Source organism: Eleutherodactylus coqui, chromosome 8, assembly GCF_035609145.1.
Source record: "Eleutherodactylus coqui strain aEleCoq1 chromosome 8, aEleCoq1.hap1, whole genome shotgun sequence".
In the NCBI taxonomy this organism is placed as follows: Eukaryota; Metazoa; Chordata; class Amphibia; order Anura; family Eleutherodactylidae; genus Eleutherodactylus; species Eleutherodactylus coqui.
The window spans coordinates 190817492-190839415 of NC_089844.1; the positions used below are offsets into that span (position 1 = coordinate 190817492).

At 45.9% G+C, this 21924-nt stretch overlaps 1 protein-coding gene across 1 annotated transcript in view; it reads left to right on the plus strand.

The window, feature by feature from the left end:
- The window catches only part of DNAH7 (dynein axonemal heavy chain 7), a 499785-nt gene that overhangs the window by 207418 nt on the left and 270443 nt on the right, over positions 1–21924 (plus strand). Inside the window, exons 23-24 of the mRNA XM_066577151.1 lie at positions 12726–12835; positions 14209–14377. Of these exons, the coding sequence (XP_066433248.1) occupies positions 12726–12835; positions 14209–14377 (279 nt within the window). The remainder of the gene's footprint in view (positions 1–12725; positions 12836–14208; positions 14378–21924) is intronic.

The following is a 21924-nucleotide window of genomic DNA, read 5'->3' on the forward strand; positions in this document are numbered from 1 at the left end:
CTGATGGTACGTCTATGCACAAATGTCTACTTGCCATTTGCATGGTCATGTCACAAATAGAGGCATCAGATTTTAGCCATTATTTTCTTATAGAGGCATTACCATCTTATAAAGTGATTGCATATCGCTAGGGGTCCCCCACTGACCCTGAGAATGAAAGGCATGAGTGCTGTTGGCACCATCGCCATCTTCCCCCGGACATCAGGTGGCTGGGGTACCAATGTGTAGAGAATTCATTGCTTGTTGGGTTTCCAGAGGTTGGACGCTCACCGGTCACCGAGTGATGTCATATGCTAGCGATATGCCATTAATGACCTAGGAATACCCTTTTATTATACTCTTACAGGTATTGGAACTCTACTAATATGAAGTTCACCAATTTATATACACTGCTTACCCTGATCCATTTTAACCCTTAAGGACTGGGTGTTTTGGTCCTAAAGGACGAGACTTTGTTTAGGGAACCACCCATGCGGTGGTTTTACTGCCCTATTTATTTTTCTTCAGCTACCAAAATGACCCGGTTTTCCCCAAATAAGACAGGGTCTTATATAAATTTTTGCTCCAAAAGAGTTAAGGCTCATTGTTGGAGTAGGGCTTATATTTCAGGCATCCCTTAAAAATCCGGATTAATCATGCTGCGTCCTCAAAACTCCTGGAAATTCTTACTCAGCCAAAATTCTGTTTCCCTGAAAATAAGACTGAGTTTTTTTCTTCTGTCACACATAGGGCTGTTTTTTTCACTGACTTTTTTTCTCGCTTTTTGGTTTTATTGGGGGTAAAAAGCTAAATATATATATATATTTTTTTAACACTAAAATAAAGTATGGGGATAGGTTCCTCATTTTATTTTGGACGTTTCAATATATAATTTGTATAGTTTGGGTGCATATGGCGACTGCTTTGGTCGGCGTCGGTCATTTCCTTTTTTATGTACCGTATATATTTTTATTTTATTCTGTATTTTTTTAAACTTATTTTTGTAACATTTTTTTTTACCATCTATGACGCCCATGACGTCATATAAGACCTCTGGGGGTCATTCACTTGGCCTTTTTTTTTTATTCCATACTTTTCCTCTGTAGCTGGAGCATCCATAGGAGTCCCAGTTACAGGGGAAAACATCAACTGTAGTGACAGTGGTCACTAGCAGAGCTAATCAGGGGCTGCTACGACCCTGCAGCCCTGCTGTGAGAGGGGTCACATGATCACTGGGGCTCATACTGAAAGTAACACGTCCACTTTCACTCTTTAATACATAGCACTCATTGAGCGCTGTGTAGTCTGGGAAGGAGAAAGCAGGAGCTGTTAATAACCTCTTCTCTCTTGCCCTCCAGGTACGCAGCTATGTCTGACAGCCCAAGCCCCGACCTGCTCCTACTTGATTACAGGAGCAGAAGCTTTAATCCTGCACCATATTTTTACTATCGGCCCAGGACCAAACAACTTTGACAACTGACACCCACCAGCAACAACCCTTTAAATGCTGCTGTCATTTCTTCAGTGGCATTTAATTGCTCTGATGAGAGTTTGGGGGTTCCGAGCTGCACCCCCGTGATGAAATTGCAAGCTGCTGTTTGGTTGTCATGGCAGCCTCCTAAAGGCCCTAGGGCTGCCATGTATTTCTACCTAGTAGAATACCGGCAGAAATAACATATGCTGCAAATCTGAAGGTTAAATATATATAAACTAAAAAAAGAGTAAAAATAAGTGGAAAATGAAGTATTTTATTATTATTTTAAAAAAGGTTATTAAAAGTTAGAAAATGAAAACAAAAAGTACAATTAATCCTGCACAGTACGTGCAGAAAACAATACACAACACCAGAATTGCGCTCTTTTTTTGTTCACCTGTCTCCAAAAATTTTTTTTCTAAAAAACAATCAAAAAATTGTACATATTCCAAAATGGTGGGAATGGAAACTACAGGATGTACTGTAAAAAACAAGCCCTTACACAACCCTATCAACTGAAGTATAAACAAGTTACTAGTTCTTAGTATTATTTATAGTACTAGTGTTTCTGGTGGCAAAATGCACCACTTATAATATAATATAGTGAATGTCATCATCACATCTAATTCACTGACAGTTGGAGTTGGTCAGAATAGGGAAGGACCTGTGATAACGCCACTGTCATGTGATCAGGGTCGGAGCTCAGAGCTGCAGTGACTCAGCTGCTCACTAAGCAGAAATCATGGCTGGAATGAAAGACCTGTAAAGATGGCTCCATCATGTGATCAGCAGTGGGGCATGTAACTCACTCACTCACGGACAAGTGGTCGTTGACTAGTAATTATTAGGAAATTATAGTACCTATGTTTCTGGTGGTGCAATGTGTCACACAGCTGTGCTACTTGCTTGTCACACACACACAGGATCAGAAGCAGCACAGCACTGGAGATGAAGGACCTGTGATGACATCACTGTCATGCTCCACCCCTCATCACATGACGGTGATGCTCACCCCAAGTGAATGACTTGCATGCTTCGCCCCCTGATCACATGACGGTAATGTCATCAAAGGTCCTTCATTGCCAGTGAGGGAGTTACATGCTCCGCCTCTTATCACATGACAGTGATATCATCCAAGGTCCTGCTTCCTTGTGCAGATAACAGGGGGACTATAAACCCCCTGTGCATATTAGTCTTTTACTCTCCAGCTCAGTACTATGGAGCAATTCCAGCAACCTGATTGGTTGTTTGGGTTTTCTGATTCAACCTGATTGGTTGTTAATACTGAGCTGGAGAGTAAAAGGCTAATATGCACCCTCTGCGGCCTCAGTTGCTATGGAATACTAACGAACACCTAGCCTGACAGCAGCCATGTGCGTACAGGACCTGTGATGATGTCACCATCATGTTACACCCTCATAAAAACCTACTCATTCATGCAGGGACAGACAGGTTGTCGTTAGTATTTTGATGGTGATCAGAAGATAGCGACAGAAAAAAACATATATATATTATTAGTAACACAGCAAAAAATAAATGAACTATATAAATTCTGAATTTTTTATTGTCATAGTTACATTGACCCACAGAATAAATTTATCATTTGGTTTTTTGCTACAGCTTGTTCACCATACCCCCCCCCCCCCCCATAAAGACGCCAAAATAATAATTTTTTACCATTTCACTGCATTTAGAAATGTTATTCCATATATAATAGGATACATTACATAATACCACTAAAAAATACAATCTGTCCCACGTCAATAGAAAAGTAAAAGAGTTATGATTTTTTGAAAGTGGGGAGGAAAAAGTGGAAAAAAAAAAGGAAGGCCACACCCATGAGGGAACATTTGTTATCACTCTAAGGCCTGTGTCACATAAACGTATTTGCACAGCGCTTTGATTTCAAAGAGTTTGTTTATATTGTCTATTTCACTTGTGCATGCTCTAGTTTCCTGTGCATTAGCACATATTAAACGACTGTATTTTCCTGAAAATAAGACAGTCTTTTATAAATTTTTGCCTTTAAGGAGGTACTAGGCTTGGTTTCTTGGACTGTCTTATTTTACTTACCCAGCAGGCTTGGTCCAGGTCCTTTCCGCTGGTTTGCAGATCCCTGACTCGATTACCATGGTCCTCGGCCGCCCACACATGATCACTTCCTGGTTATGGGATTCATAAATCCTGCCTACACTAAACAATGGCTGTGATTGGTACTTCGAACACTACTCAGCCAATCGCAGCCATCGCTTTGTGGGGGCAGGATTTATAAACTGACTCAGTTCACAATTCATGAATCCTGCCTCTAAGTGAAGGCTGTGCCCGAAAAACCAATCACAGCCATCGCTTTGGGGAGGCAGGATTTATGTATCCCATAACTAGGAAGTGACTCTGTGCGGGCGGCTGAGGACTGTGGGAACTGCGTCGGTCCCTGGAGAGCAGCGGGGGGACCTGGGCTGAGCCTGCTGGGTAATGTATTCCTATTGACTTTCTTTTTCTTCTGAAATGTAACTAGGGCTTATTTTGGGGAAACCCCTAATTGCCCGTTCCAGTGAATGGGGTGCGGTTGTGTGTTTTTTGCTCAGTCAAACGTGCATGAATGGTGCAGGCAAAAAATACAGTAAAGCGCGCACATGCATGCACAAACACGCAGTGCAAATGCTCACGTAACTGCGCCAGCGCCCGTTCCAGGCTTGTGATTGTGAAGCAAAGAGCTGCAGATAGTTCTGTGGCGTTGGTGGCAGTGAATATGAGTGAAGTCGCCTATCTGGAGTTTTTCCATGTATCTCGGCAAACCGCATACTGACAGCCGGAGTCTGAGCAGTGAGAAAATAACTGCTGCAAACTGAAGCGTCCTTTTCGGAATAAAAGCCGAAATATAGATATACTTTAAAAAAAACTTGTAATTGATGACATCACGTCCGCACTAAGCGCTATAGCATGGGCTTATATAAACAGCTCAGATAACGGTGTAGTATGATTAGCATCAGAATCTATTCCAGCTGTCACAGTCCTGTCACTGGCCACCGCTCATTATGCCGCATCCAGCCAGCGCAGCACTCATAGACAGCCTGGATTTTGTTTTGATGCAGCTGAAAGGAATACTTTTAATAAGGCAATTTATACATTATTAATTAGACTACAGGATAATAAGCTGGAGGATTTGCTGATTCTATACATTCTAGCACGTTAGCAAAATTTATTATCATTTATACACTTTTTGTCATCCTGCTGCTAAACCCGTCCTGCAGTTCCATCTCAGGCAGATATGTAGATGGATGAGAGTTGTGGTGATTAGATGATCGGTCTTGTCACCGGAGGCCCTAAAAGTGGCTCCTTGGCCTATAAGAGGCTCTCGGAGGCTTCTTGTGTGTAGTGACTTCCTATTCCGCTTGTTGACCACTAGACGCCTCTACAATGCAGAGAAGAAATTTCACCCCGTTACCAGAGGGGGGCGCATTATTAGGATGGGAGAAGCTGGATGGTCGTATCCATGAATTGTCCCCCACTGGGCCGTTCTGACCAAACTGATAGGAGGTGTTGGGACCAGCGTATGGGGGCACGCAAGGTGACCGCGCTCAGGACACCCCCTACAGACCACCAGTAGAGAGGATCGTCTGACCAGACTGTTAGGGGGTGTTGGGACCAGCGGATGGGGGCACGCAAGGTGACTGGGCTCAGGACACCCCCTACAGACCACTAGTAGAGAGGACCGTCTGACCAGACTGTTAGGGGGTGTTGGGACCAGTGGATGGGGGCACACAAGGTGACCGGGCTCAGGGCGCCCCCTACAGACCACCAGTAGAGAGGAGTGTCCGACTAGACTGTTAGGAGGTGTTGGGGCCAGTGGATGCGTGAGGGCACACAAGGTGACCGGGCTCAGGACGCCCCTTACAGACCACCAGTAGAGAGGAGCGTCTGACCAAACTGTTACGAAGTGTTGGGGCCAGTGGATGTGTGAGGGCACACAAGGTGACCGGGCTCAGGACCCCCTGACTGACCACCAGTAGAGAGGAGCATCTAATTGTCCGACAAGCACCAGCAGCTCCGACTGTTTCCTTGTCCCCCATCCAGAGATAGGGGGCACCATCCAGAGACAGGGGGTGCCATCATTACACCCCTGTGTCTGTTGGAACCATTTCCAGGTGCTTGGCGGAAGGACATTTGGTTGCCTGGCCCCATTACATGTACGGCCTCTGACCCCCACCGTCGCCCCCATTACATGTACGGCCTCTGACCCCCACCGTCGCCCCCATTACATGTACGGCCTCTGACCCCCACCGTCGCCCCCATTACATGTACGGCCTCTGACCCCCACCGTCGCCCCCATTACATGTATGGCCTCTGACACCCACCGTCGCCCCCATTACATGTATGGCCTGTGACCCCCACCGTCCCCTCCGTTTGCAGTGATAACGTGAACGATGAAACTGGACGCTACGGAGCGGAAACGGGTTATCTTCAGAGATGAATCCAGGGTTAATTTGGGCGCTGACAACGTCCGTGGTCATCTCTGGAGACCTCAGGGTCCATCCTCAATCCTGCCTTTGCTGTGGCGCAGCACATTGCCCCCTGCTGGCATGATGGTCTGGAGGGCCATCGCTTACAACAGTCACTCCCCCCTAGTAGTGGTACGAGGGACAATGACAGCTCAGCGATATATGTTCAAGACATCCTGCAGTGACATATGTTCCTCTTATGGCGGCTTCCAGCAGGATAATGCTCGGCCGCACACACAAGGGGGTCACAGAAAGCCTCCACAACATTGTCACACCGGATGAGTCCTATTAATGTAAACTATAAGTAGTGCCTCCGGATGAGTCCTATTAATGTAAACTATAAGTAGTGCCTCCGGATGAGTCCTCATGTAACGACTGCGATGCAATTTTGCCACAATGTTTTTTTTTTTTGTTTTTTTTATTAAACCGTGGTTGTATTTTATTACATTTTTAAAAGTTTGGGGCAAAAGGCAGACCCCATACCTCCGCCTTGCAGCCTCACTCATACGCTCCTTGTTTACACCATCTCACATATTATGCTCTTTTTAGGTGGACACTAACCTGCGTTTTTCCTGCGCGTTTTTTACTTGATTGTCAATGTTAAAAACGCATTGCACACATATCGCAGAACACAAACTTGTGATGTGTTTTTAACAGTAGAAAGTCCCATTGACAACCGCATTAAAAAAACACAGCGATATCGCGTGAAAAAAACGCGCAAGAAAAATGCAAGTGGGTGTCCACCCTAAGGGCGCCTTCACACTGGCAAGAAAATGGCACGTTTTTAAGCGATGCTATGGTGAGTGAAAATGCAGAATTATGAAACCGATGATTTTCAACGGTTTTCTTCAAATTTGCGATGTTTTCACTTATGCGATGTTGCGGGGGAAAAAAATGGTGGTGTGTCCTAGCATTCTGCAATAGGGCTCACACCTACTGGCGTTTTTATTTTTTGCACTGCGAGAGTGAGTGAAAACACTCACAGCGCCAAAAAAACGCTGCAATATCGCCAGTGTTTTCAATGGGGCCAGCGGCAGTAGTACTAGCCCCATCGAAAACATGGAGTATATATCGCGGACTTCTGCCACAGCTGTGGAAGACGTTTTCTTCATCCCCGCAGGGACCACGGGGCTGAAGGAATCCCCTGTGGCAGAAGTCCAGGATGCTATCCCATTGCTTTCAATGGGGTTGGTGCTGCTGCTGCCGGCCCCCAGTGAAAGCAGTGGTTTTTAGGCAACCCCCGCAGCATGATTTTCGGGGAAGGGCTTGAAATATAAGCCCTTCCCTAAAAATCATCCCTAGCTGGTAAAAAAAAACAAACAAACAAAAAAGAACTTTACTCACCTCTCCGCCGCTCAGACGTGTCCTCCCGCTGGCTCCTCTGCACTGCTGTCTAGCACTTTCAGCAGGCGGGGATTTATAAATCCCTGCCCCCTGAAAGGGCTGTGCTGATTGGCTGAGCGTTCAGCCAATTACAGCCAGCGCTTAGCTATTCATTGATGAATAATAGCTAAGCTCTGCCTGTAATTGGCTATTCATTGATGAATAGCTAAGGGCTGCCTGTAATTGGCTGAGCACTCAGCCAATCAGCACAGCCCTTTCAGGAGGCTGGGGTGTTTAAATCCCCACCTGCTGAAAGTGCTGGACAGCAGTGCAGGAGAGCCAGCCGGAGGACGCGTCTGAGCGGCGGATAGGTGAGTAAAGATTTTTTCTTTGTTCTTTTCACCAGCTAGGGATGATTTTTGTGTTTAACATTAGAAAGTCCTATTGACTTTTCGCTAAACAATTGCTGCAAAATCACTTGGAAAAATGTGTGAGAAAATTCGCAAGTTTCAGCTATGTTTTTGCAAGAAAAGCAGCGCTGATGCTCAAAGATCGCGGTTAAAAATCAGAATTTTGCCACGATGTTCTCTCCGCAAAATCATGATTGCCCGTGTGAAGGAGCCCTTAGGGTATACTCATGCTCTTCTTGGCACATACGATAAACTTATCCACGTGCTCCCATTCAGCCAAGGTGGGCCAAGGGTGTAGCTTTACTCCGCTGGCCAGTACTGCAAATATACGTCCTCTGTGCTGGATGGGATAGCGTGGGCAGCCTCGGGGCTCTATTCTTGCTACATTATATGTTTTCGGTTTTTAACATGGGCAGTGGATTCCACTGTATGTCCAAATGGTGACTTCCGTCATGTATTTGAGGTTTCCCGCGAGGTATACCTCCAGCGTGCCTACAATCAGTGTGAATACACTCTTGTTTATATGAGCTGCACTTGTTTTTTCTTCAACAAATGCCTTTTTTAGAGTAACTGCCTGTCCACAGGCGTGGCAGTATTCTGCAACTGATCTCCGCTCAGCCGCCCAGGAGCAGGAGCCGGCAAAGGTAGTAATACGTACAAAAACTGGTGTGCCGTAACTTATCTGATGCAAAGGACAGTTCACACCGGTGAAGTTGCATTTGGCAGTTTGTCTCCTTTCATGTGATGTAGTATAAAGTCCAGACTAGAAATGAAATGCTTGAGACAGAGATTGGAACTAGACATCTCAAATGGAATACAGTATCCCATATTAGTAGCAAGTTCTATAACAAAATACTACAGAAACAACATAGCTCATGTAGTGATATTGCATAGAAACATTGACCCTATGGGACCTAGGACAGATATAATGAGTGGGGTCATGGGACAAGGCAAGAGCCTACATGTCATGATGGGTCACAAAGAGGACAAAAGGCCTTCTGTACTGAGATAGAATGCCAGGGATCCCAAATCTTACAGAATTTATTGCCGGTACCATGGTGCATGTATAGCAGTAACTAAATATGGGGGGATGAATTCATAACACTGATTCGTTGGACCAATGTGGCCTTTGGTTGTTCATCCACTATCTAGCTATTAACTTTCTGGCCTGAAAAAGTGTCATGTAGCAATATGTGTTGAGCCGATGACAGATGAGGTATATTAAATATATGCCAAGTAAACAGCCCTTGGGGCTGGGGGTATGGGTGAGAAACATTGAATCTGAGGGCATAGCCAAATAAAGCAATACAAAGTGCCCAAATCCTCGTGGCATTTGAGGCATATATTGTCTCTATCTACACTCGTTATAGACACATATGAATGGTGAAGGATATAGTTGCATAGTTCCTGTTGGGTATCAAGGAGATAGCTGCGTAGGAACCTTCAAGGCCTCCTCCCACTCTTCTGAAGAAGGGCTCCTGTATACATTTCCCAGCAGGACTTGCTCCAATCTACAATCTTCTCCCATCAATACATAAGAAAACATTGTACATGGTACCTTATGTGTGTAGGAACAGAAGAATCTGGGCATTCAGTGGACAAGGGACTAGATTACATGCGGCAGGCATGGTGAAGCTTGAACTATCTGAAGAGCATATTGTTAGGAAGAGAGTGGGTTTAGCATTTTATCCTTTCAGTATCAGAACAATTTAACCCTTTCTAATCCACTGTCTGCTGCTTTAAGACATTTTAATTTAAGGCTGTACAGCTCTGATGTTGGAAGACGTCCGTCGGGGTTCTCTTACTGTATATTGCCAGCCTCTCTGCTGTCGGAGCCTATCCAACTTGTCACTTCATGCAGTACTGGCTTTAGCCAGCATATAGCGCCGTTGTATAACAGCAGAAAAAGAGTAAGCCCCCTAGGAAAACCAGGATACAAATTGGATTGGAAAGGGTTAAGTCCAGTGAGGGACTTTATTTGGCCCAGATAGAGAATGCCATATGACAGTCATAGGGTTTCACTGGGCAGGTTCCAAAATTCAGACAGTATGGAATTGTACCATATTGGAGGTTATGAATAAAGTTTGGTGTCCCCAAAGTGGGTCCTAATTCTGGTCCATATTTGCCAGGCCTGAGTCATGTGGTGGTTGTGCTTGTTGGAAAGGGTAGACACAGTCATACCTAGGGTCAGTTATATGAGGCATCTGTCTGCAACTCTGTCATTCATCTTGGTATAGAATCTGGCTGAGTTGGTCTAAATAATAAAGTTGGGGGTCCAGGACTGCCATACCCCCATAGTCCCATGGGTTCTGTAAAATTAGCCAAGCTGGTTTTGCCTGCTTGTAAATTAATGTAGAATACAGTAGTTAAGTTTCTTAAATACGCCATGAGGGAAGTATATAGGGAATTAATGGATAACATTGAATTTTGGGTAATAAAATCACCTTGAGAAGGTAAATGCATCCAACTATCGACAATGGGAGCCTGGCCAGGGGCACGATTTATACAGAATATACTGAGTAATCTATTACACGGCCCAACATACTTTAATGTATTTGGTGCACGGTGCACCATGGGAGGGATCTCAGACCAAGCGAGAGACATAAAGATAGGTAGGGAGTAAGGTATGGGTAGAGTGCAAGTATCTATAAGCAGCTAACATATATCTGTATCAATGTAGCACCAGGGCGACAATGGGGTTGCTAGATGTGTGTGGATCTGAAACAGGTCCAGATGGAGCAGTTCACTAAAGTTGCCCGTCTGTATTGGAGCTGCTGGGAAATTCATGTTCTGAAATGTTATTTCTTTAGTCTGGTATAGGCTTGCAGGAGGTGGAACATGAATGGCTACAAATGTACAGGGGGGCTGGAAAGTCTTCAGACCCTTTTATGTTTAACATGTTGTTATGTTGTGGCCTTGTTTTCCCCATCATTGTGCACTCAGGACCCCGTAATGACAAAGTAACAACAGAATATTAGAAATCTTTGTGTTTTTGGTTTTTTTTTAATAAAAACTAACATTTTCCAGTGACCTGAGTATCCACACCCTGGGGTCTCCTATTTCTCTTGATCGTCTCAGATGTTTCTACACCTTGATTGGAGTCACCTGTGGGAAATTCAGCTGATTGGATGTAATTTTAAAATACCCCCCTCCCCCAGTCTATAGAAGTTCTCATAGCTTATAATGCATATCACAGCCAAAACCAAGCTGTGAGGAGGACAGAACTGCCTGCAGAGCTCAGAGAATGAATTGTGTGGAGGCGCCGATCTGGAGAAGCTACAAAAACATTTCTGCTACCCTGAAAGTTCCCAAGAGCCCAGCGGCCCCCATAATACTTACATGGAAGAACAAGCTGGACTCTTCCTAGAGCTGCCGACCCCCAAACTAAGGGGGAGAAGGGGTTTGGTAAGAGAGGTGACCAAGAGCCCAATGATCACTCTGGCTGAGCTCCAAAGATCTTGTGTGCAGATGGGAGAAATATCCAGAAGGTCGACCATCACTGCAGCCTCTACTAATCTGGGCTTTATGGTGGAGCGGCCAGTAAGAAGCCTCCTCAGTAAAAGACACATGAAAGCTGCCTGGAGTTACGAAAAAAGACCCTCAGACTGCGACAAACCAGCTTCTCTGGTCTAATGACCCCAAGATGGAACTTTTAGGCTTCTAAGTGTTCTGTCTGGAAGAAACCAGGCACCGCTTATCACCTGCCCAATCCCTACAGTGAGGCCTGGTGGTGGAGCATCATGTGGGGGAGGGGGGACGGGTCAGGGTAGATGGAAACAAGCTGCCGCTCATCACCAGCCCAATACCATTCCTACAGTGAAGCCTGGTGGTAGAGCATCATGCCGGGGGAGGGGAGTCTAGTCAGGGTGGATGGAAACCAGGTGCCGCTCATCACCTGTCCAATACCATCCCCTCCACCAGTGACGTCTCGTGGTGACGCATAATGCTGGGGGAGGGGAAGACTGGTCAGGGTTGATGGAAACCAGGCGCCGCTCATCATCAGCCCAATACCATCCCTACAGTGAGGCCTAGAGTTGGAGCATCATGCTAAGGGAGGGGAGACTGGTCAGGGTGGATGGAAACCAGGCGCCACTCATCACCTGCTCAATACCATCCCTATGGTGACGTTTGGTGGTGACACATCATGCTGGGGGAGGGAGGACTGGTCGGGTGGATGGAAAGCTGAATGGAGCAAAGTACAGAGATGATGAAAACCCGATCCAGAGCGCAAAGGACCTCAGATTGGGTAGAAGGCAGCATTGTCTTCTAACAAGGCAGTGACCCTAGGACCCCAGCCAAGACAACTCAGGACGTGGCGACAACTCTGTGAATGTCCTTGAGTGGTCCGGCCACCACCCTGACTTGTACCCGATAGAACATCTCTGAGGAGAATTGAAAATGGCTGTCCACACACGGCCCCCATCCAACCTGTCAGAGCTTGAGAGGAATGTCAGAACATCCCCAAATCCAGGTGTGCAAACCTTGTGGCATTATCTACAAGAGGACTGGAGGCCGTAAGCTCTGCCAAAGGGACTTCAACTAAGTCCTGAGTACAGGGGTGTGAATACTTCACACCCCTGTACTCAGGTCACTGCAAAATGTTAGAAATCTTCATGAATTTTTGAAAAAAAGGAAAAAACTAACATTCTGTAGCCACTTTATATAGTATTAGGTGCAGAATGATGGGGAACAACTGGAATATGTTTTTATTTTGCACAAGACCACAACATAAAATGTAATAAAGTGTAAAAACTTTTTGGACCTGCTGTAAGTGACTTGGACATGGCTAGACAGCGAATAATGATGTATCTACCATGATGGTCCGAAACAGCTCAGCATTATATTACCAACAGGAGGACAACAAGTAGTTGACATTTGGAATCAGAATTTTCGAGTTTGTCACACGTCTATTCAGTAAGGGTCTGTGTGAGTCGGGGCGCTACCACCAACACTGCACAGTGCAATAACTACAATATCACATGAGGTTTTATACAAACGTCACCCTGCATATTCTAAAGCATGTGTTTCACTTCTACGCAGGAAGGACATCTGCAAACAAGAATGATCAATGCTGGATTACAATATGGATATGAGTATCTTGGCAACACACCCCGCCTGGTGATCACGCCACTAACGGACAGATGCTACAGGTAATAAAGCATCTAGAATGAGGGGAAGCAGTTGGTGACCGGGGGTCTGGTCAGATATCTCCTGCAGGAAATCCCCAATCTGCGTGTTACATAAGAGACATTTCTCCAGCCGGAAGATCATCGTATGGTAGTATGTCTGCAGCAGTCGGTGAATGTGCGCTGTGATGACCCCTTGCAGTAGGGCTGGTGTATAGGACATTATTCTACTGCACATCAGGCCGGCCTCACACCACCGTGCAGTAATACATTTTACCGGCCCAAGGAACTGCGTATTGTCGCTGTTTTGTCTGTGCATGAACACATTTTTTTCCACATGCTGTCCTGCTCCGGCTTCCTAGTTACTTTTTTTTTCTTTAACTTTCTTCTCTTGTTTCTTAGCAACATACGTAACAAATGCCGTACAAACGTGATGATATTGCGTATGTACTACGTTCCGAATGTACCCATAGAAAACAAAAGGGCTGTACGCACATAATGCTTGGTAACATAGACCCTGCTCAGTTTATTTACATGCGTAACATATGTACAAATATACAAGTTTGAATGGAACCAAGGCTTCCAAGTGGACCTATGGCCAATCTGAGCGAGCACTGATCGTGGCCTTTGTGGGTGATTGTCAGGTCTTAGCCTACTCGATGCCCACCCGGCGACCAATGACATACTTGTACATTCATTTGCCTTAAAGGGGTAACATGGAGTAATAAAAAAGAGAACAGGCTGTTAGAGGTGCAAGAGGCACCAACTCTACTCTTAGTACTCATGATTCCACAAGTGGAGTGTTAACAAATTCTATATATTGTAACAAGTTGGGGTCTGCTTGCCATGGGATCGCCCACCTTTGGTACAGGAATGGCCACCAGCCATGCAGAAATGCTCCAGAGGTGTGGATTCTCTTTAAATCTGGCTCCTGCCAGCCTTTATTCACAGCACATAACAACGTAAACATAGACAGTCCAAAAATAAGTATTAGAGCTCACAACCCACAGGGTTCTGTCACTAACCCCTCCTGGGGCGTCGGGAGGGCATCTTCCTCCGTCCGACCAGGTGACAGACCCAACTGGTCCACACTGGACCTCAGCTTGCAGTCTGTCCTGCACTGCCAAGCTGTAACTTCCCCCTGAGATTGTTAGAAACTGAGCTTTTATATAGTTCCTGCTCCACCCCTTGGTGTTAACCCTAGCACCAGAAGTCCTGCCTGCAGCCCTCTACAGGCCCTTCTGTGTACTGCACTACTACAATATACATATATATGTTTTTCTAACATTACAATTTTGTCTTTTTTCGTTGTATTTCCGTATTTAAACTCAATCTCTGTGGATTATAATTTCTGTAATGAAAACAATTATTAGAAATCACCTCTGTCTTTATAACAGAACCTTATTTGGGGCCCTCAATCTTCATTTGGGAGGAGCTCCTGAAGGACCAGCCGGCACAGGAAAAACAGAAACTACCAAGGATTTGGCAAAAGCTGTGGCTAAGCAATGTGTTGTTTTCAACTGTTCCGATGGATTGGATTACCTTGCATTAGGAAAGTTTTTCAAGGTATCACGTCTATTACTGTAAGGAGCCCACCAACACAGACCCAATATACACTATGTGGTACAATCATGTCAGTGCAGTGAACTAATGGAGTGATGAGATTAGCACTATCATGTGACAAGTATGTAGTACTGTTCGCTCATGGGCATTATTTTTTAAGAAGCACTCTGGATTTTTCTTATTGTGGGGAAATCCATCAGATTACCGAACTTTACTGTGAAGAATTCAGTGTTGCAGCTCATCCTCCAGGCTGTGCATTTGGCACTTTTCTTCTGGCTTCCAGGTCACATGACCAGCACTCCGACAACACTCTGCATCCTGCAGTTAATGGGGCAGATTTGTATCAACTGCCTTAAGAAAAAAATGTCTTTTGCTTTTGTATTCTGCTATTCAAAATGAAAGCTGTACTGTGATGTGTTATGGGAAAGAAATCTGCCCCATCAACTGCAGGGCACAGAGCATTGTCAGAGTGCTGGTCATGTGACTGGAGGCCAGAAGTACGGTGCACTATACACAGCCTAGAGGGGACGAGTTACACACCTGGATGCAGAGGTCACTGATATTGTGATGGATTTCCCCTAAATAGAAAAAAATGAGTGCCTCTTTAATTAAAGCATAATTGGCCAAATCCATATATGCTAGCGGGCTTAAAGGGATTAGCCGATTCTGTGCATTAGATGTGAAAGTATGTTTACTTTACTTGTGTGCTGAAAATGATTGCTTGGAATTACAGGCTCAAATTAAGACTGTGCTGCTCCTGGCTCCATAGGGGAACATGGGAGATAAAAAAAAACCCTAAACGCACAAAGATCAGGCATGCAACAATTTTTTTTCCTCGCAACATCACATGAGTGAAAACATCGCAAATGTAAAGGAAACCATTGCAAATCATTGGTTTCATAATTCTATGTTTTCACTCTCGCATCACTCAAAAAGTGCGTGACTTTATCACCAGTGTGAGGGCGCCCCCCTTGTTGTCCTGGAAATATTGTGGGGTCCCAGTCCCCGATCCATATTAACACACATGTGTGGATAAACATGTTCTATGGGTACAGTAGGCCATCTTCCTTAAAGAGGTGACACTGATCACCCACCCACAAGATAGGCGATACAAGAATGGGGGTCTTGTGTGGCTTTCCCCTTCACCCACTTTTAGTGAGCAGAAGCTTGCATGGAGTGGCGGACGATCAGACAAGCGGTCGCTCCGTTCACTTCGGTGGACCTGCTGGAGATAGCCGAGTATCACTGGCTGTTCATATCCAGTTGGACGCAGTGATCGCGTGCATGCTCCTTCTCACCGCGGGGAACGATGGGGAGGGTAACATCCACCAATCAGACTTATCACCATCCTGTGGATAGGTCATACAAGTCACTTGTGGGAATACCCCTTTAGTCCCTTCCTACCTAGGATGTAAGTTTACGCCTTGTCTGGGAAGGGGTTCTTGCAAATGGACGTCCTACGGATGCTGTAGTCTCTGAAGCTGAGCCCGTGCAATCCTCAGTGGAAGTCGTCTATGACTGAGAACACCGATCCACTCTGTTAACCCCTTACGCATTATGATCAATGTGGACTGCGGCATGTAAAGGGTTCAGAAAAGGCGGGCACTCCCTTTGTGACATCATCACGTAGGGCTTATAAACAGGCTAGACTAGATGGACATTGTCTTCATTCGGCCTTGCAAACTATGTTACTATAGGTTGCTCTGGCAACCAGACGCCAGTCAATAGCATCCGGGTCTGCCATGGGCTGTGATTGCTTTGATAAACAGTAACATATTGCAGTACTTCTGAGATCATGCCATTGCATGTTCAAATCCCCTACATCAGTGATGGCGAATCTTTTAGCGAAAGAGTGCCAAAACTGCAACCCAAAACCCACTTATTTATCTCAAAGTGCCAACATGTCAAGGGGGAGGGCTTATCATGACGTATGATTTTACCACCATCGTTCCAAAAAGGAAAGGGCTGTTTCAAAATAGACCGGGTGCAGATTTTGACTGCTTTTTGGATGCAGAAATGCTGCAGAATTTTCCACAGAAATTTCCGCTGAGTACATTCTGCAGCATTTCTGCCACGTGTAAACATACTGTACCCCAACAGTAATAGTGACACCCCACAGCAGCCCCAGTAGTAATAGTGACACCCCACAGCAGCCCCAGTAGTAATAGTGACACCCCACAGCAGCCCCAGTAGTAATAGTGATATTCCACAGCAGCCCCAGTAGTAATAATGACATCCCGCTGCAGCCCCAGTAGTAATAGTGACATCCCGCAGCAGCCCCAGTAGTAATAGTGACATCCCGAAGCAGCCCCCGTAGTAATACTGACATCCCGCAGTGGCCCCAGTAGTAATAATGACACTCCACAGTGGCCCCAGTAGTAATAGTGACATCCTACAGTGGCCCCCAGTAGTAATAGTGACATCCTACAACGGCCCCCAGTAGTAATAGTGACACCCCACAACAGCCCTAGTAGTAATAGTGACATCCCATAGCGGTCCCAATAGTAATAGTGACACTCCACAGCGGCCCCAGTAGTAATAGTGACACCCCACAGTGACCTCGAGTAGTAATAGTGACACCCTACAGCGGTCCCTGTAGTAATAGTGACAGACATCCCACAGCGGGCCCCAGTAATAATAGTGACCTCCCACAGCAGCCCCAGTAGAAATAGTGACATCCCACAGCAGCCCCAGTAGAAATAGTGACATCCCACAGCAACCCCAGTAGTAATAGTGACACTCCATAGCGGCTCCATTAGTAATAGTGACATCCCACAGCGGCCTCCAACAGAAATAGTGACACCCCATAGTGGCCCTAGTAGTAATAGTGACATCCCACTGTGGCCCCAGTAGTAATAGTGTCCCTCATGAGACCCATATATTTACCCCCTGCTCCTCGTGGAAGAGCCGCTGCTCCTCTGTTCAGCGCTGCTGCTGGCACTGATTCCAGGTGCACCCTATCACGTCAGTGTGTGCTGCCGAATGCCTGCTCACCTGCTTTTGCGGAACCAAGTAGAAGTCAAGAGAGAGGAGCGAGGATCCCGGCTGCATGCTGGGATCAGCGCTGTTGAGTGAAGCTGGTATTCACTAACGTGGTGAGCGGCTGACAGCGGCAAGTGCCAGCAGGGAGGGCTCTGCGTGTTGCCTCTGGCACGCGTGCCATAGGTTCGCCACCACTGCCCTACATGGACATTAAAAATTTAAAAAAAACTAAAAATAATTGTGTATTGCTGTAAGCATATGAAGCCACCAAAAATCATCATGTATTTTATGCTACATGATTAACTCTGTAAACAAATAATAATGGCAGAATTGAGGTGTTTTTTCTCCCAGCGCTCCCACATTTTTATAAAAGTTGTACAATACATTAAATTTACCCAAAATGGTACAAATAAAAATTACAGCTTGCTGCACATAAACCGTCCAACAAACCGCCGTGCCGATAAAAAAGCTGAAGATATGAACTGATACAGGGTCGTTACTAAGTCCTGGATTTGGGGCGTGTGCCCTGGATGACCAGTAACCCCGAGCCCCTCCCCCACCCTGCCAACCCAGAAAAACAAAGGCAAACTTTACCAGTTTAAAGAGCAATCCTCAAAGTGCAGAGTGGTTGCTGGCAGGCATGTGAAGTGACAGCTCAGCAGGTAGCTGACTCCTCTGGAGTGAGGAAACAAAGATGTCAGTGGTGCAGGGTCTGCATAGACAACTCATGGCCAGCAGAAGTAATGATAAACGTCTCAGCTGGATGAAAAGATGGGAACAGTGAATGACTCCAGTCCAAGAGAATGAAACCTGTGAATGTCACCTTACTGGATATGACTACTGTGATATGGTCTGCAGAGCACATGTATAGATCTGGTATATACTGCCATATGGTGCCCATATGCTGGTAATATCGGTAATGGGACACCTCAGCGAGTAGTATTAATATACATTATTACTTAGTGGGGCCTAATGACATTGGCATACTTCTACTAACCTCTGATACACTTTAACTGGTATTTCCCTCCATTCATCCTGCAACTGTCCTGCAATTATTTTCAAAGCAAATGGACGCTGTTCATATTTCCCGACTTGATGTTCCAGTTCGTCCCAAAGATGTTAGTTAGGTTCAGGTCAGGACTCTGTGCAGACGAGGCCAATCATGGAAGATCCATATCCTCAAACCAACGTAACACAGATGTGTTACAAGACACCTTGTCTTGTTTGAAGTGTGGCTGACCAGAGCGCTGTCACACTGTTGGCAGCACATTACTGTCTAGAATGCCAGGGTACACCTCTGTGTTTGTTTATGGTTCTTGTCACTACAACCAACACTCCGAGACCATGCCACGTAATGCATCTCCAGACCATAAAGGAACCTCTACCGTACTGTTGGCACAACACATTCAGACACAAGGTGTTCCTCAGGCTCCTCCACACGCAGGAACATCCAACTGATTTAAGGATGCTATAACTGTGATTCGTTACTCCATAGAACGTTCTTCCATTGTTCAATTGTCCAATTTTGATGCTCCTTGTACCATTGTAGACGGCCTGATGCATCTTCTGTGAGAGAACTAGCCGGATGTTTGCAGGATGAATGGAGGGAAATATCAGCTGCCGGTAAAACGCAGGTTAACGAGTGCAATAGTGGGCTGTGTTTCCTGGCCCGATATCGCGCTCGCCCTTGTGTAGGTAGTAGTATTCAGTCACTAGGTAGTAGTATTCAGTCACTAGGTAGTGGTCATGGTGTGGAGGTACTATTTAAACCTTTTGTGGTGGTCTCATTGACAATATTGGTCTGTACATAGTGATGCTATTTAATAACCACATACTGATTAGATATAATTGCTGAGGTGGTGATATGTGGTCCTGGTTATAGTGACAGCAATGTTTTATATATATATATATATATATATATATATATATATATATATATATTGTGAGGGATTAGCGTTTAGGATCGGTAGCAACCTGGGCATAAGCAGTCAGAGACAGTGACACATAGGATAAAGTCTTTAGGCCAGGCTTTGCCTGGGTTTATTTCCAAGCAAACAAAAGCAAAATACAGGCCTTAACATCAGGCAAACATAACGTAACTCCTGCTCGTCTGAGCACTTACTATACATGTAGCGTCCCTGTCTACACACTGGTAACAAAATGGCTCCTGCACACAGCCAGCCATGACTCTCAGACCTGCAGAGGTCTCAGCTCTCCTCCTGGCCCTGTAGGCCCAGGCTTTATATGGCCTGGTACCAGCCTCACCTGGTACGTGGGAGTGACCATCCCACCCTTCGCTTTGGTCACTCCAGGAAAAGCCGGCCCGGATTATGTGGCTTGGAGCCACTTACATACTACAACGTGTTAGTGGCTTAATGCTACTAACACTATACTGCCGGCTTCCTCCACCGAGCCCAGGCTGCTCGGTGGCACGCATCTGCCCAAGCGCTCCCCAAGGCAGCATAGGAGAGCATTCTAGGCGACACATACCTGCCCTCCACCACCTTTCCGGTCACCGTCTCACATACCCTCCCCCTCTGTTCGAGCCTGTGGGGTTGGACACCTTTCGCCGTCATGCAATGCGTCCTTGATAAGGCATCGGCATTGCCCTGTAGCTTTCCGGCCCTGTGCTCTACCGAAAAGCTAAAATTTTGAAGGGTCAGGAACCATCTAGTGACTCTGGCATTTCTTTCTTTTGCCTGTGACATCCAGGTTAAGGGGGAGTGGTCTGTGATCAGCCTGAAGTGCCGACCTAGCAGGTAGTATTTTAGGGATTCCAGAGCCCACTTGATGGCTAGGCACTCCCTCTCAACGATACTGTAATTTTTTTCCGGTGGCGTGAGCTTCCTGCTCAGATAAATTACGGGATGTTCCTCTCCCTCTACTTCTTGGGACAGAACTGCTCCCAGTCCCACATCGGACGCGTCTGTTTGGACAATAAATTCCCTTTTAAAATTGGGTGTGACTAACACTGGACGTCTACAGAGGGCCCGTTTTAATTCTTGGAACGCCTTTTCTGCGTCAGGGTTCCACTTGACCATGACTGACTTACTGTTCTTGGTCAAGTCTGTTAGGGGCGCTGCTATGCTAGCAAAGTTTTGTACGAACCGCCTATAGTACCCTACAATGCCTAAAAAGGCTCTCACCTGCTTTTTAGTTGTGGGTTGTGGCCAGTTCTGAACGGCTTCAACTTTATTGACCTGGGGTTTTATAATACCCCTACCTATTATATACCCCAGGTATCGTGCTTCTTAAAGACCCAGGGCGCACTTCTTTGGGTTTGCTGTGAGCCCTGCTTTTCTAAGGGAGTTCAGTACTGCCTGTACCTTGGGTAGATGGCTGTCCCAGTCTTCGCTAAAGATGATGACATCATCTAAATATGCTGACGCATATTGACGATGGGGTTTGAGTATGATATCCATCAATCTTTGGAAGGTTGCTGGGGCTCCATGCAAACCGAAGGGTAGGCAGATGTACTGAAACAACCCTTCTGGTGTGGCAAACGCAGTCTTTTCTTTCGCGCTCTCTGTAAGGGGAACCTGCCAGTAGCCTTTAGTAAGGTCGAGAGTGGAAAAGTACCTGGCATGACCCAGTCTCTCGATTAACTCGTCCACTCTCGGCATTGGGTATGCGTCAAATTTTGACACGTCATTTAGCTTCCGGAAGTCGTTACAGAAGCGCAGAGAGCCATCAGGTTTTGGTATCAGCACGATAGGGCTGGACCATTCGCTTTTCGACTCCTCAATTACTCCGAGGTCTAGCATTTTCTTGAACTCCTCTGAGATGGCTCGTCTGCGGGCTTCTGGAACCCTGTACGGTTTCAACTGAACCTTTACCCCTGGTTCAGTTATAATGTCGTGTTTTATGACACCAGTACGCCCTGGTATATCAGAGAACACATCTGAGTTACGTTGTATAAATTCACTCGACTCTTGTTGTTGGGATTTGGACAGGGACCCTGATACACACACCTCTGGGACCCCACCATGGGGGGTGCTCACTGCAGTCAGGGCTTCTCTGTCCTTCCATGGCTTAATTAGGTTTACATGGTACAACTGTTCTGGTTTCCGCCTACCTGGCTGGTATACCTTATAATTTACCTCTCCGACTTTCTCAATTATTTCATAGGGCCCTTGCCATTTTGCTAGGAATTTACTTTCTAGGGTGGACACCAACACTAGTACCCGATCCCCAGGGTTGAAGGTTCTCACCTTGGCGGACCAGTTATATACCCGGCTTTGGGCTTCTTGAGCCTGCTGTAAATGTTCTCTTAAAATGGGCATGACCGCCGCAATTCGATCTTGCATGAGGGAGATGTGTTCAATAACACTCCTGTAGGGGGTGGACTCGTGCTCCCAGGTCTCCTTAGCTACATCAAGGAGCCCTCGGGGATGTCTACCATAAACTAATTCAAAGGGAGAGAACCCAGTGGAGGATTGTGGGACTTCACGGATTGAGAACATTAAATATGGCAGCAGACAGTCCCAGTCCTTCCCATCCTTATTGACTACCTTTTTTAGCATGCTTTTTAGGGTCTTATTAAATCTCTCAACCAGGCCATCCGTCTG